Source organism: Podarcis gaigeae (genome assembly GCF_964106915.1).
Source record: "Podarcis gaigeae genome assembly, chromosome: 1".
NCBI lineage: Eukaryota > Metazoa > Chordata > Lepidosauria > Squamata > Lacertidae > Podarcis > Podarcis gaigeae.
This window is the reverse complement of record NC_139678.1, coordinates 64,086,556-64,103,223: the sequence shown is the minus strand read 5'-3', so window position 1 is coordinate 64,103,223 and position 16,668 is coordinate 64,086,556. Positions and strand designations below refer to the sequence as shown.

The 16,668-nt window shown below is 40.3% G+C and overlaps 1 protein-coding gene across 1 annotated transcript; it reads right to left on the bottom strand.

Moving 5' to 3' along the window:
* Positions 1 to 1,430: 1,430 nt before the first annotated feature.
* On the bottom strand, positions 1,431 to 14,694 carry ARL14EP (ARF like GTPase 14 effector protein). The gene is made up of 4 exons (XM_083754929.1): positions 14,117 to 14,694; positions 6,538 to 7,034; positions 5,070 to 5,200; positions 1,431 to 4,352 (listed from the first exon to the last, which is right to left on the bottom strand). Exons 2-4 carry the CDS (start codon positions 6,958 to 6,960, stop codon positions 4,124 to 4,126), a joined length of 783 nt encoding a protein of 260 aa, XP_083611055.1. The 5' UTR covers positions 6,961 to 7,034; positions 14,117 to 14,694; the 3' UTR covers positions 1,431 to 4,123.
* Positions 14,695 to 16,668: the final 1,974 nt, after the last annotated feature.

The window sequence follows — 16,668 nt, the reverse complement described above, 5'->3', positions numbered from 1 at the left end:
ACAGGAAAAATATACCAGGTGCCCCCCCCTTGCACACATGCACATGCTCCCTGCACACAAACTACAGGCACATATGCATCTCTCACCCCCCCCACCTCCCATATTACATATACATTTCTCCCTTCCTTCATAGATGACACGTACAAAGAAGCCACACGTTGATAGCCCCTCCTCTTACTGCTCAGAGAAGAGACAACATATACACATACACACACCCAAACCCCAGACACGTTTATTTTTCTTCTCTCCCAAGTGTACCCCCCTCTCATACACACCGGTATCTGTATAAACCTTTCCACCGTATGTACATTTTGCTTCATGCCTCAGGTTTGTAAAAGGGTAGGAAACGTGTGTTGTTATTATTATTATTTTGCATGTCATTGCCTAGGAAAATTTGAGCACAGCCATAATCCCACAAAATTTTGTATTATAGGAATCCGACACCATCTAATGACAGACTGCCCATGCTCCCCATGTAGAAGTCACCCTTCTACATGGGGAAGAACCTCATTTACTCTAGCACTATGAGGGCACTTAAATCTATTAACTTCAGACTTTTTGATTCAGATTCAAGAGATAATAAGGCAGCTAAATGTCTCTTTAACTGTACAGGTGGCGCGAAGTTTAAGAGAATAAGGTGATGAGTAATATCATGGAAGGAGTGTTTCTAGAGTTAAGAGAAAACTGTGAAGTCCCCTTGTTAATTTTGCTATTGGATGCTGTGTTGCTTAAGTCATCTTGTTATATTTATAGTATTGAAATGTGTTTTTTTCATGTTATTATGTTGCTGTTATTATGAAACTGTTACTATGTTATTTTGCTATGCTGTTATTAAATTGTTTTTGTAGTGTTTGTTTGAAATGCATTCCTTTTCTCTGAGCCTCTTTGAGCATTTTTTTTTTTGGTGGAAAAGCGGCATACAAACAAATGAATGAGTAGTAGTCCTCTGTTTTGTAATAAGTTTGGGCTAAGTAAATTAATAAAAAGTAGAGGTATTCAGATATTTACTCTCCATTATCTGGATGGATATAGGGACATGGGTGGCGCTGTGGGTAAAACCTCAGTGCCTAGGACTTGCTGATCGCAAGGTCGTGGTTCGAATCCCCGCGGTGGGGTGCGCTCCTGTTGTTTGGTCCCAGCTCCTGCCCACCTAGCAGTTCGAAAGCATTCATAAGTGCAAGTAGATAAATAGGTACCGCTTTATAGCGGGAAGGTAAATGGTGTTTCCATGTGCTGTGCTGGTGCTGGCTCACCAGATGCCGCTTAGTCACGCTGGCCACGTGACCCGGAAGTGTCTCCAGACAGCACTGGCTCCTGGCCTCTTGAGCGAGATGAGCGCGCAATCCTAGAGTCGGACACGACTGGCCCGTTTGGGCAGGGGTACCTTTACCTATCTGGATGAACTTTAAAAAGAATAATAGAACTAAATATGTAGCTCAAATAAATGTATTTATTAACAGGATTTGATAAATGATAAGAAATATAGGAATCTTCAGACGTGAGTTGACAAAGAAAATACCTGATATTTACTCAATAGTGTATCTTCGTTTGCAGCTGTCTAGTACTAGCGGTAATGTTTCAGTGTAAGTGGAGTAAGTTTTTCTGCATAACTAATCACTTCAGCATGCAGTACATACTATCTGTTAGTATTCATGGAATTGACCAAAGTATCTGTGCACAGAACTGCAACCTCTGTTTAATTAATGTTAATATCTGGAGCAGATTACCAATAAATACCTATATCAAAATGAAAAGAAAAATATATTACTAATACATACTAGCCATTACACTGTATAACATTTTATAATAGATTAGTCACTGAAACACACATCTAAGCATTTGAGGGTAAATTTGATCAATTTTTTGTTGAAGAAATTAGACAAGCACAATATTTGCATTGCTGCTTTACATTTTGTTAGTGCCAGTAGATGTCAACACTAAGAAATTTAAGTTCAAGAGGATTTCATATTCCAGCATGCTGCAATGCGACTTGCAGCTATTTATCTGCCAGTATCCAAATTTTTAAACTGATGGTGAGCTCATGCAGCATATCTTCTTCCTCTACGCTTTTCTACAATTCCACAAATTTACTCGGGGGTTCCTCAACCCCACAGAGCAGATTTTGAGAGGCTGCAGGAGCGAAGTTCTGATTGCATGATTAGAAGTCTGTTCTGCTCGCACCTGGACAGCTTTGGATAAAACCATATATATGTATCTCATTGTTCAGGTGTCAAACTTTTCCCCTTAAGTACTTTTATTTTATTGTAAGCTTTGCAGAATGGCACTTTGCAGGGAGAGTAAAAAAATCCATCTGTTCAAATAACTTGCCAGCAGTTAGGCAGGCTCTAAAAACAGTTTTAGGTGATGGCTAGTTTTCTGTACATAGCTGTAAGAACTTTACTACATAACATATGAAATCAATCAAGTCAAGCAAAGTTGCACATAGTATTCTAAAGTTATTTTACGGGTTTTTAAAAAAAATATTAAGTCTGTATTGATTCATACAATAGGGGGAAAAAGCCCAAAACCACAGTATGGTAATACCTTTATTAAGACCTATGAAAATGACTGTGTGACATTTTGGTTGGTCCCAATAAAGCTATTTGCATACTGAGGCTTTGGAATTGATTTAGATAGAAAAATGCTTTTTTTAAAAAAAAGATACCAAGTGAAGCAATTTTAAATTTAATAACCATTCCTACTGTGGATTTCTCTTTAGAAGATGATTTGCTAATGCCCAATTTAGTCAGATATAATGCAGCCCCAGCAAAGGTGTAATCTTAAGTCTTTTAAAGTACAGACATTTGCAAATTGTAAAAAAATGCAATCATAATTGATAATGAAATGGTTTCTATTCATATATAAATAAATGCACGCATACAAATACTGTAAAGACACAACTGACTTAATCCAGAAGCTCCTTGGATACACTCCAATGTTCTCAGACCTCATGGCCCCTCAAAGCAGTCATGGAACTCCAAGTTCAGGGCTATGGATTCAATTCCATCTCCTCCTGAATTTAGGGACAAACATCCACCAGCTCCTATGCAGCTTTCTTGCTTTGCATGACACAATTTGCCTTCCTAGGACACTACAGGTAACAGGATAAATTCCTGAACACAGGCGGAGTCAAACAAAACTCCTAGGATAATACTTAACAGGAACTTTTTAAGTCTTACACATTTTACCACCTCACCATCATTTTCAAATGGAAAGTCATCTATCCTCAAGGGCAAGTTTAATTTACACAGATACAATTCCTTATTGCATATGGGGTCAAAACTATGAAAATGGCCCTGCAAAAAAATGCAGCCCTTTAACTGCTACTGAAAATAAATTCTGTACATATCCTTATGCAGAGCATCGGTGATTGCAATATAAAACACATTACTCCTGGTTCCCCATTTGTGCTCCTAATGTCCAAATTCAAATAATTAACTTGCACATATTCTTAAAGGCTAAATGGGATTGTGTTGTCATTCATCCTAGAAATTCTCTGTCCAACTGCCTAGAGACTCAAATATATAGTTCTCAAGTAACAAATCCATAATGGAAATGCTACCTGAGATTACATCTTTGGTTTATTATTTTCTCCTCATCAGTGCAATACTGTTGAAAACACAAGATTCAGATTAAAAACAAAAACACAGAAATATTTCAAAGCGGTCCAATACTTTTCTTTGAAGTGGTACCATCTTCTCAAAAAGCCTTTTATCTGTTGTTAACATCTTCTACCCAGCATGCAACATCATTATCAAATCACAAATCTACTATGTGCTAATACTGCTCATGGCTTCTAGCAATTAAAGTGATGAAATCAATGGTCACATTTCTGAAATGGGCAACACTCCCAGGTGAAAAGAGGGGAGACGCTTGGGAAATGCATCTTTTCTACAGAGTACATGGTGCAAAATGCATAATACTGTTCTGATTAATCCACTTGCCCATTAATAAGGTTCTAGATTTTCTTTTTTGTAAGGGTGCCAAAAAGGGGAAATTAGCTCTGAGCCACAACTTTCATATACCACTTCAAACACTAACTGGAAATCTGAACAAAGTTTCTGCATTTTTGTAAGTGAAAACCTTTGGCATGTACGCTCATTACTTGAATTCAACGTGCAAGCTATACCGCTTGCTTATTCCTTATAATTTCTCCTCCTTCTATCTCAATTTGCTCATATAGCCACTTGCGATCACAGCGGCATTCAGGTCCACACTTGCTGGAGTCACACTTGGGACAAGCATAGAAACATCCTAGGCAATCTTCATCAAGACAGTCACAGAGGTCTATCCCACTATAAAGCAGAAGGCCTTGGCTATCGTACACTTTGCTCTTTGCTGGTATGAGTTGCCTGGAGGAGAAAGAAAGCAGAATTAACAGCAGTCTGTAACACTGGACTCCATTTTAAGTCACTGGCAATTCAGTTTAAATCTACTTTTAGGTGAATTTGCTCTGAATTTGCTAATCTTATGCCAAGAATCAAAAGCCATACATTACATTAGCCACAGAGGCTGCCAATAAATTTCGGGCAAGTTTAGGTTCTAGGGAGGCACCATTACATACAGAAACATGTTGACAAAGTCTGTCCATAGGCTATGCAATTCTGTTTCCTTTCTCTTTCCCTTTGCAACGGTGGACAGAATGTTTTAGGGTTCATTAATTTTGGGGAAGGGCATCATTACTATCTAAGGTGTGGTCACATGTTATATCTGAAAGGACTCTACTGATGCTGTGGACAACTCTAATCAACATTCACCTTCCTGCTTCAGTACAGAATTGATTTGTTCAGAACCACTTTGGAACAGAAAAGGCAGGATCAGTCACCTTTTAGCTATTCTGTGGATTAATTCAGATGCTCCAATAGCATTATTGTGTGGCAATTCTTTATTCTTCAAGGTTTTTTCCATGCCCTACAATGGATTTTTATCACACCATTTCTATGCACTTGAATGAAAAGAGATTCTATCTACTTAAGCAGACTTGAAGCATGGTCCAGATGCAAATAAAGACTTTCCCCCAAGGGCGTGAAAGCAAGGATAAGTGTAATCATCGGAGGAAAAGAGCTCACCTGTCTGAATTGTTGGATGTGCTTTTTGTCTGCAGCCTTCTTTTTTCCCTTTTGTTTGCTTCTGGAGCAAATTCAGAATGTCGTCCTGGATTAGCAAACTGTAAGGACTTCAAGGCCTTAGCTGTACGTCCCTGAACAGATACAGACAATTTCATTGGAACTATTAATACAAAGCTTAATGCATACACTACCAGAGGCTTGCTAATCAATTAGAATGCTGTCCCTTCTTAGATAAAAAGAGGCTCAAAGCTGGGGCCAAATGTAAAAAAAAACCTTTCCGTTGAGTGTCATTGCTTTCAAATGCTCAGTTCGTGAATATGAAGGGGGATAAGGTTGAGATGCCCTCAGTCCCTGTCTACATGAACAGGGTATCCACCAGGAATTGCTCTTGGTCAAGGAAGATTATTACAGGTTAATACAAAAAATGTGAACAAGTGGTTGCTGTATGCTGTGGCACAAAGCATCCCTCTCCCCCAACACAAGTATTTTAATTTTATGACATCTTAGCCACCTGACCACTTGTAAGGTCTCTCTAAACGGGCAGTAACACTAGGAAGTAAAGAAAAAAAGCAATGGCAATTTCTTGTGGAGCAGGTAAGTGGGATATGAGTATATATCTAATGGTGCAAATTAATGGAAACAGAAATAGTGAAAACCTACTTTAATAAGTAAACAGGACATATTTTCAGTTCTCTTTTGACCTCATCTTTACAAAAAATATCTGCTGTATGTTTTCATTAGATGAAGACTGAAGAATAACTTCCATTTCAAAGTACATCTTCCATCATGCAGCTTTTTATTGCTAGTAATAGATACCCCCCTCTATCAAGTGATGAAATAAGTTCTAAGGGGGCAGAATGATATCGATTCAATCCCATCAGAACTCCTACACTTTGCTCTGTTGTATGTGTGGACTAGATCTCATTGTTCCCCAAAGACTGCCGTGGTTCCAACTTTTATACATGGCTATGAATTAATCCACTTCTACTCAGTTTCACCATTCTAGTGTCAAGCCCTGCTCTTTCTTCCACATTAATCACGTTAGACTTGCTTAGGGCACATTCATACATATATGCATAACATATCATGTGAGGAACTGCAGCTACATGTATTAATGCTCTATTGCCAGTTGCTACATTTGAGATGATGTGAGGTTATATCAGAGTGACTTTTGTTAAGTTTTGACTAATGATGGCTGTTTCACATAATTCTTCATGTTGCACTTATCAAGTGATGACCACACATGTGGAAATTGCACAGTATTTAGCATACCATTAGTACCTGAGGGTTAATTAATTAATAATAGCTATCTTAGTGATGCTCTACATTAAGTACAGCCCAACCCACAGGCACAATTACTTCGAATTAAGGAACAGCATTTTCACTGGGGCTTGCTTTCAGGTAAGTGTGCACAAGATTGCAGCCTAAGTCCAATAGATAGGTGAAAAAAATTATCCCATATACATACGTCTGAATCAAGTCTCCTTCGCTGACGGTCTTCAGAATCAACCTCTGCACTTCCATTTATTATCTGTGTACATTTTTGACAAAGTTTCCAGCCAGGTATAAACTGCCGTCCAAACTTGGCACTTAGAACAGTTGCATCGTCTATGTCAATTGCATGCAAGTTTTTCCTTGAAAGCTTTTTGTGCATATTAAAAGGATCACAGCACGACTTTTGCAAGTCTTCATACCTATCAAGGTAAACTTTAGCATGATGGAAGCAGATTGTATCGTTCTCTGAAAGTGTTATCCCAGTCCTAAGCTGAAGGAGTAACAGATCAGTTGATGATAGTTCTTGCTTAGTCTTGAATCCAGTGTGACAGGTAAAGTATGTTTTATGGCAATCGCTGCTAGCTTGCAGCTGATTTCCTACTGAACATGGATCCATTTTACTTGACCAGTACAATATATTTGATTGTCTACAGTTTGTCTTTGTCGTCCTTAGCAGCTGTTACGATTAGCCTGGAGAAAGCAGTGAAGGAAATGAGATTCATGCTGCATACCTTTACTTTCAACTAGACCCAAAATAAAAACAAACCTAATATGGATGTTCAAGGATTCAGCTGAACTATACAATACAGCTGATTGTGCAGGCAACTTTTGCCTTTGTCTTATGATCTGGAGGCAGCCATAAAATTTTGTACAAAACCTCTGCTACCAGAATGCATTAATCTGGGTAAAAACTGGCATCCGGAGCGCAGAAGTACAGCAGCTTCCATGATAGGCGTAGGCATGTCAATGCAACTGCCATACCATTTAAGAAGCATTTGATATGGAGACCAAAGGAATGCAAGTGGCTAGGACAAGTCTGTACTAGCCTCAATAAGTGGGTACAAAAGGAAGCTTAGCCTAGTTGAGAGTTAAGCCAGATGGATTGGCATCCCTTGCCAATGAAAGGGTACTTTAAGAGCTACAGTGGCAGTGACTTCCTCAAAGGCTGCTCACTGGTAATACTGCCAAACCAATAACAGTTATCTGTATTAGTGTGACTGTTGGCATTATGAATCCCGAGCTTTCCAGAAAATAAGTTCAACTTCATCTGTCCAAAACAAAAAATGTCAAGTTGTTTAAAAATTCAAAAATCAAGGTTCTACCTAGGGTCTACTAACAGATCTGATACAACAATCTTAATGTTTTCAAAACCTCAGGGTATGATTTAAACATAAAAATTATACTGATAGTAGTAGTCTAGTAGATGTCCTTGGGAAAGTAGTCTCAAGCCCATCTCTTGGATTCTTCCTGTGTAAAATTTAAGATGTGGACAGAAGCAGTTGGAACGTGTCTCTTTGTACGAGGCATCTCATACACGCTATTCTGACTATACTAGGAGGATACACACAGGAGTATTCCCACATTAGAGATGCACCTTCAGACCACATCCATTATCTATTTTAATTGAGGAGGAGGGAAGCATCCTTAAGAAAGTTTTTATGAAGATTTTCTAATGCAGTTCATATTCAAGCGGAAGGAAAAGCCAGTAATTTGCAAGGAGAATGACGGAAGCAAAGCATATATGCAGAAGCTATTAAGCAAGAAGTAACATTGCAGATATCTAAATTTTGCAGACAAGCTCCAAATCAGAGCAGGAAAAAAAAAAAAAAATCCCCTGCTGTTTTCCATTTCCATGAGTCATACATGTGCATGTGTCCATCCATGGTTCAAACTAGTTTTTCAAAAGGCCAAACTGAGATTTTACTCAGAACTAGGATCATTTTTAAGACATCTTCTAGTATTGGCACAGATATGGCATTTGTTTCAACTAATTTCAGAGGCCAAAATTCAAAGAACACTGTGCTTATTATGCACATGGTCTGTACCAAATTTCTCTTCAGGCTGCAGCCTCTCACACTGCACTGAACGCCTCCTGATCTTCTAGAGCAGATTTTTCAAGAGGGCATGATAGAATTGCTCTCAAAAGTCCCGGATGCTTCAGCTGGAGACACTATCATTTTTCTTGTCTTACTTCTTAAGAAATATTGCATTTTGCATTCTCTTTTCAGGCTCAAGCCTTCACAGCAACATGTCACAGGGAGCAACATATTCCCACCTCTGCAAGCATTTGCATTATGGGTGCACAAGCATTTCACTTCTGCAGCTAAACACTGAACTTAGGCTTTTAATGGTTTGTTTAAGTTCCCACGAATTCACCACAAATTCCAAAAGAACATTACTTGTTTTCAAAAAATTATCTTACTAGTTTGAAGACCTCATCCCATTTGGGATAGAGAAACAGATGTACAAAACTGTTTTCTGCTGTCAGACACCCTGCTTAAAATGACAGGATCAAGATTTGAATAATGTTGTTACTGGCAATATCTTACCCTGATGAACGTTGCAACATCTGGTGCTTCAGTTTTGCTCACATTTAAAGAAAGGTAGGATAGCAGCAAATTTTAGTAAGAACAGAAGATGGCAATAATATTACATTAATTTGCTGTTGGCGTGGAACTAAGCTAAACTGCTGATGCCCTATGAAATGCTCATTAAAACCATGGCAGGTGGTGCTAGAAAGCAAGCAAGCAACAACTGCTGGTGTTTACAGAAAGAATTTTTTAAAAGGGAGAAGGCACTACACCATCAGCAGCAGGACAGGGTAACAAGATGAAAGAGTAGGAGAAATATCAGCAAATTCAGGATTACGTTTTCCATTCTGGAGAACAGGCTTGTAATTCTATACTTCTACAACTCCATTTTTAATGGACAGATTCTTCTGTGTTTATGTTCTTCAGTGTTCTTTAGCATGGCATCATGCAGTCTTCATCAACCACCCAAGGCAAAAACAGGGTGGAACAAACTGCACAAATGCTTCAACACAATTGAAAGGCTCAGGCGAGTGTGCATTAGCATACAATACCAAAAGGGTTCAGATTCTTTATTGTGCATGGGTATTCTTTTGACCACTTTGGCATCACATAAGTGCTGAAGCATTTGTAGGAATTAGCTCTAAGGTGAAAGATGCTATTTGTCACATGTCAACTTTCCTGGCAGTTATTCCTAGGAAACTAACCAAATTGCAAACTGTAGCAAACTTACTTCTGCACCCTACTCAGCACAGCTGCCTCCTCCCTTTCACCCTTCACAGTACTAGTCTAGCTATTTTTGTCTTGGAAAATAGGGAGGTCACAGCTAGAAAAATAATGCAACTGTCAAATTGCACCCATGATCTCTGAAGCATAGGAGTTTCACTGTGGAGCAAAGAGGAATGAGTGCCAGCAGAGACAGGGAAGTGAGCCGCAGCGAAAATGAGCAGTCAAGCGACAACTTTTAGCAAGGCACTTGGGATGATGATGCTTGGAAAAATTCTCACTAGCTCAACGAAATATTTTTAGGTGGCCAGACCATTCTCTTCTGGCAGGCTTTATGGATGTTGAACATATTAAGAGTCATATTTTCTGCTGGCTATAAATGGGGTATATTTCTTTCAAATGCATTTTTATTGACTACTTTGAAATATTTTTTTATGATACAGTATGTAATTGTATTACTTTTAGTGAGGCTGACTGAAGGTCTTTTTGACGGAAAAACAGAATTTAAATAAAAACAAAATTAAATTAAATAGTTTACGATACATGTTGAAGAGTGAGTGCGTTGGGAAGCAGGGGGCTGGGTCAGGATGCTAAACTGGTCAATGCATCCACTGACTAAGGCTGCATTCACATGGCAGTTGATTCAGTTTTTACTCCTTTTCCGCAACTGCTTTAAGTTCTGCATTATATTTGAGCTTTCCCATGAACATCTTGGAACAGGACATGACTGGCTAGCTTTACACTGCAACATTTTGTTGCAGCTCCCACTTTTTCCAATAGTGAGCACAAGTGATCAAATACCTGTGTTTGGGAGCACAACTGGGCCATCAAAAAAATAATAATAAATGAATAATAATAAAAAATAATCAGTTGTTTCTACATACTCAAGGGAATCTCCCCAAGCAAGTATATACATTTCAACACTAAGAAAAATATTTTTAAACTGCAAAATGGCCTGACAATTCCTAGAATTACAGACTGTTGATAGCAGACTGAGAGGGGGGAGGGAGTTTAATGAACCAGGAATCAGACATATAGTAACTACTCAGGAGTTTTTCCCCCTCTGCACATTTATCAACCATGGAAGATTAGAGTTCTATATTACATGAGGAGCCTACATAAGTAGAAAAGGCTCTCCGCTTCAGAAATTCAGCACATGGGAGTGCCACAGAAGTGAAAAGGCAAACAGCAAAGGAGTCAAGCAAAACATTAAAAAACAAAACAAAAAACCCCAAAGGGAACACTTCCAACCCCAAACAAAAAATTCCTTCCAGTAGCACCTTAAAGACCAACTAAGTTAGTTCTTGGTATGAGCTTTCGTGTGCATGCACACTTCTTCAGGTATCTCATACTTAGTTGGTCTTTAAGGTGCTCATACTTAGTTGGTCTTAGTTGGTCTTTAAGGTGCTACTGGAAGGAATTTTTTGTTTTGACTATGGCAGACCAACACGGCTACCTATCTGTAATTCCAACCCACTTGGCCTAATGAGGACTTAAGAGCCATGGAACACTGAATGCAAGTTGCAAAATAAAATATGGAAAAGGGGTTGGGACAGAGGATGAGAGTGAATTGGTCTGCTTAATCCCTACACAGCAGGGCATGGAGAATCTGTGGCCTTCAGTATGTTGTTGGACTACAATACCCATCAGCCCTAGCCTTTTTGGTGGCTGTTCTCAGAGTTTGAACTCCCTCCCAAGAGAAGTTAGACGGGTTCCCTCTTAGGAGTCGTCCTGCCAGACACATTCTTGTTTCAGCATGCTTTTGAAAACTGACAGTTTGTAATGAGATGGGTACCACAGTGTTTTTGTTGTGACTGTCTGTGATTGCCCATCCATAGTTTTAGTTCTATTAATGTTTAATTTTTTAATGATTCCCCCCGTTTTTAGTTGTTCTTATTTTATCTGTGAGCCCCTGTAAGGGGAAAAAGGTGGGGTATAAACAAACAAATATAATAGTAGTAGTAGTAGTTAAAGAAGATGGAAGTTGCAGTTCAACAAGACTTGGAGGGATCACAGGTTTCCCACCAGCTCTACTGAGGATACAGTGGTACCTCAAGGTTAAGTACTTAATTTGTTCCGGAAGTCCGTACTTAACCTGAAACTGTTCTTAACTGTTCCTGAAGCACCATTTTAGCTAATGGGGCCTCCTGCTGCTGCCGCGCTGCTGGAGCACGATTTCTGTTCTCATCCTGAAGCAAAGTTCTTAACCTGAAGCACTATTTCTGGGTTAGCAGAGTCTGTAACCTGAAACATATGTAACCGGAGGTACCACTGTATTATCTTGGAAGACAGCATTGCTGACTAGCTGGCACCGTGTATCGAGAGTGGAATTTTTGTGTGAGGGAGGTTACGTTATTTAGTTCTGCACTGTATGCTTGTAATGGAGGTAAGTAGGAGCATTCAGTTTCTTAGAAGAAAGAAGCGCAGAGCCCAAAAAGTTTATGTCACCTGCCCTATAAGCTTTTCTTTCATTCTTGAGGCAAACTGCACTTGTTCAGCAGAAAGAGAAACAGACTCTGAATGTGCTTGGAGGTACTTTTAACATACTGCTACTGGCTGGTACAATAATCACCAGTAACAAAGAACTGTTCAAATATGTATAAACCCATCACCTGGACCCTACCAAGGTCAAATTTAGAGGATGCAGTAGAATTGAGAGCATGCTCAGAAGAAGAAAGGAAAACTCCTGCAAACAGCTCTGAACCAGGCGATCATAAGACACCAAGAAAAGGAGAAAGAAGGGAGAAGCTCTCCACTGATTACTGATTGTACCTCTGGTCATATGCCTAAAGGTAATCTAGAAGCCAGCAATTATGGCAAATGTGCTACAACACATATTAAAGCAAAGCAGATATTACATATACAAAGTGTTTTACAAAATACAGAAAGCATATAAAGCAAATGAATTTTTAACACAAAGAAGCAATCCTAACAGAACATATAGCTGCATAGAGATTTTTGATTTTTGTACTGCAGCTGGAGCGCTTTAAAGTCCTGATCTGGTGTCAGTAGCTCAATTGCTATGAAAATGTAATGGTGTAGGTGAGGAAGAAAAATAGGCTCCTCAACACAAGGGACAGGCCTGTTTGCATGATTTTCCTATCATCTCCTCAAAGGTACAGGCTGCATGGAACAAAACTGGGTTTGTGACCAAATGTACACACAAAGAGCTGTAATTTACTATTAAATTTATGTACTGCTTAATTGCAAGGTGGCTTTTAAGCAGTTTACAAGTATCAATGTTTCCTCAGTTTTTCACATTTATAGCACATCTCTAATGTATAAATGTGATATTTAGTAGAACTACAAATGCAGACTGGCTCTCATATTAGTCCCACATAAGTGAAGTGACTAAATTGACTAAAAAAGCTTGAAGCATTTGTTGACTCAAATGAAGGCCCAGTCTCTTTCTAAGAGACTGCATGCACACAGATTTGGATAACTTTACACTGTATTGGCCTGAATATAAGCCTCATGTTCCCCCCAAATTCCGACCCTGAAAAGTTAAAGTACAGCTTATAATCGCAACCTTATGGTATGCAGCCAGGAGCGCAGGTAAAACAGTGCCTGTAGACAGTCCTCCATCCTCTTCCCCAAGACCCGGAAGGGAGAGAGCGAGGAAGGTAAAGGCAGCCTATTTCCTTCATACATTTAAAGGGCCTGTGATTTTCACACTCAAAATATCACACGTGTATATATTGTTAGAGTCTGTTTTGCGAAACGTGAGAAACTAGCGGAAAATGCACAAAAACAAATGAATGTGACAGTGGCAAGCCTACATTCAAGTTTGTGAAAAGTTATTGACTTAGGATATGTCAAAACAGTCAAGTTCCATCTACATAACCTCAGTCTCTACCTTTGGTTAACTTTTCCCAATTTACCACATAACCCAATCAAGGCTATTTTCCAAATTATGAATTAACGGGGGGGGGGAGTTATGTTCCAGGGAATATTCTGTGTGAAAAAGAACCAGTAGAGCATTTAACTTTTTTTTATTTCAAAGCGCACGTGCGCGCGCACACACAAACACATATACTGTATATGCATCTTTATATATACAGTATACTGTATAAGCATCTTTCTCTGCGTTAGTTGTGTATTCCTGGTAACATTTCACAGCCTAACCTACCTCACAAGATTGTTGTGAGCGGGGATAAACTCAAAGCCGTCCGAGATCCCGCGTGGCGCAATGGTTATAGCGCAGGTCTATGACTTGGGGGGAGGCCTGGGTTCGAGTCCCCGCTCAGCCGTGCAGCTCAGTGGGAGACCTACCTCGCGGGGTTGTTGCGGGGATGAAGTGGGGGAGGAGAACCATGTGCACCGCCTTGAGCTCCTTGGAACACAAGGCGGCCTATAACTGCGACAAATTAAAAGCACAGCAGGATAAGAAGCGCTAACAAATCTAGCGTATTAGCGACTCCCAACATTCCCCGTGTCGTTAAAATCACGCGCACGTGGGGAAACAGCATTATCCTTGCAAAAGCTTTACGGCTTCCCCGCTCCTCCTCCGGCGCCTACCTTCACATAGGCTCTCCTGCGGCCCTGTCCCGCTCCCACCCCGGCGCTTGCCTCGCCCGTGGCCGCCATGAAGCCGACTAGCCCCAACAGCGACGCGTCGACGGAAGGAAACGGCTGCCCGCGAGGAAAAAGCGGCAGCCTCACAGATTCCCTATCGCGACTTCCGGCTCCCGAGCACTTGTTGGAGGAGGTCCGCCATGTGCGGGGCAAGAGGAGTGGAAAGGCGAAAGCAGCCTTCAGTTAAGACGGGCGCAACGCGTTCTCCGAGATTGGCCGAGGCTTCCAAGCACGCGGTTATTTTGTTGGGAGGCGCGCTTTGCTCGTTGAATTCTTGTCGCCGCGTAGGCAGAAGTTCGGCAGGACGGGCACTCCTCCGTCAGTGAGGGACACTAACAAGGAAGGTCGCGCTTTTCTGCCCTTTATGTACGGCTCAGCAGAAGACCAGCTACTTGAAACTACCATGTCAAAGAGTATTTCCCATAAGATTTTGGCAGGCGCTTGCTCCTTCGGGTCGGTTTGTTTTGGAGAGAGTGGAGGCGTCAAATGTGCACCTTCGTTCTCTACAACATTTGTTCAACAGTCCTCTTTTCCCTTTCCGGTCAAGTGAATGAACGTTAAAGCTAATTTAGCAGTAGCGCATGCGCAGCAAACTTCCCCTCTTCCTTTCCTTGCGCTATGAAAACATAGAAACTTCGACTTCGTGTCACGTCTCGCGAGAATGCTCTCTTCCACACACAACCCACGTGATTTCAGACCTACTTATTTCTGACTACGATTGGGCTGCATTGTTGGGATTGTACTGTATGTCAGTTCTGGGTCAGTCAGTGGAAGTTGCTTCATAGTTGCACCATAGATTAGTATAATGGAATTAAGGTGTTGACAGCGTTATTTTAAATTCCTTTCCCAATGATCCTAGCATGTAATTTGCCCTTTTCACAGTTGTCACACACTGCTGACATCCAAGGTCTCACACCTAGTCAATCACTGTCCGTTCAGACGCCATGCACATACTGTATATGTGAAATTAAGGTTTTTTGCCCTGATACACATCACTTTACAGTTGCTTACATTTCATTGCATTTGCCATTTTCTACCTATTCTTTCCGCTTGGAAAGATCCTTTTGGAGCTATTCACAATCCTTTTTTGTTTTAACTACTGAAAATTTTAGTTACAGATAGGTAGCTGTGTTGGTCTGCCATAGTCAAAACAAAAAAATTTCCTTCCAGTAGCACCTTAAAGACCAACTAAGTTAGTTCTTGGTATGAGCTTTCGTGCGCATGCACACTTCTTCAGATACACTTCTTCAGATGTGTATCTGAAGAAGTGTGCATGCACACAAAAGCTCATACCAAGAACTAACTTAGTTGGTCTTTAAGGTGCAACTGGAAGGAAATTTTTTTGTACTGAAAATTTTATTATCATGAGGAAACTTAGCTACGTAGCTCCTTGAGCTGCTTGAACTACGTCCCTGCTCATTCCTAACTTCTTTTTGCCAATTATTTTTTTAATTGATTTTCCATAATTTTAACAAATCATTACCAAATTAATACAAATTACTCATCCCTAACTCTAGATCAAGGGACGCAGGTGGTGTGCAGAGCCTAGGACTTGCTGATCAGAAAGTCGGCGGTTTGAATCCCCGCGACAGGGTGAGCTCCTGTTGCTCGGTCCCTGCTCCTGTCAACCTACCAGTTCGAAAGCACGTCAAAGTGCAAGTAGATAAATAGGTACCGCTCCAGCAGGAAGGTAAATGGCGTTTCCGTGCGCTGCTGTGGTTCGCCAGAAGTGGCTTAGTCATGCTGGCCACATGACTCAGAAGCTGTAGGCCGGCTCCCTCGGCCAATAAAGCGAGATGAGCGCCACAACCCCAGACTCAGCCAAGACTGGATCTAATGGTCAGGGGTCCCTTTACCTAACTCTAGATCACTTATGAACAAATTAAAAAGCATAGGTCCCAATACTGATCCTTGGGGAACTCTACCTAGTACCTCCCTCCATTGGTAGAACTGTCCATTTTATTCCTTCTTTTTGGTTCCTGGTTTTTCCAATATATTTGTCAAAAGTCTGCGTCTATAAGCAATCCATTCATATGTTGCAAGCATTGTCGTGTTGTCAATCTGTTGACTGACAACATGACAATGCTTGATGTTTTTATTATGTTTTTAGATATGCTGTAAGCTGCCCACAGTGACTGGGAAAACCCAGCCAGATGGGCAGGGAATAATAATAATATAACAACAACAACAACAACAACAATGGATAATATATTTATTCTTTCATTTCATCAGTGAAAGCCACCTTGAGAGTTTTGCAGTTAAAGGTGGCGTATAAAGAATTCTCCCTTTCCAACAGTCCTGGAAAGTTATCAAGTTACTGAATTTATTGCATTTATATCCTGCCCTCCCTCCCCAAGGGCTCAGGATGGCAAATAAAAAATACAATTTTAAAATAAAGTTGATCAGATTGCTTCACAGTCATCATTATGCATAAATCATAGACATTTTTCACTGTCATCCATGGACTTTTCAGAACTGGACCACATGCAGAGCTG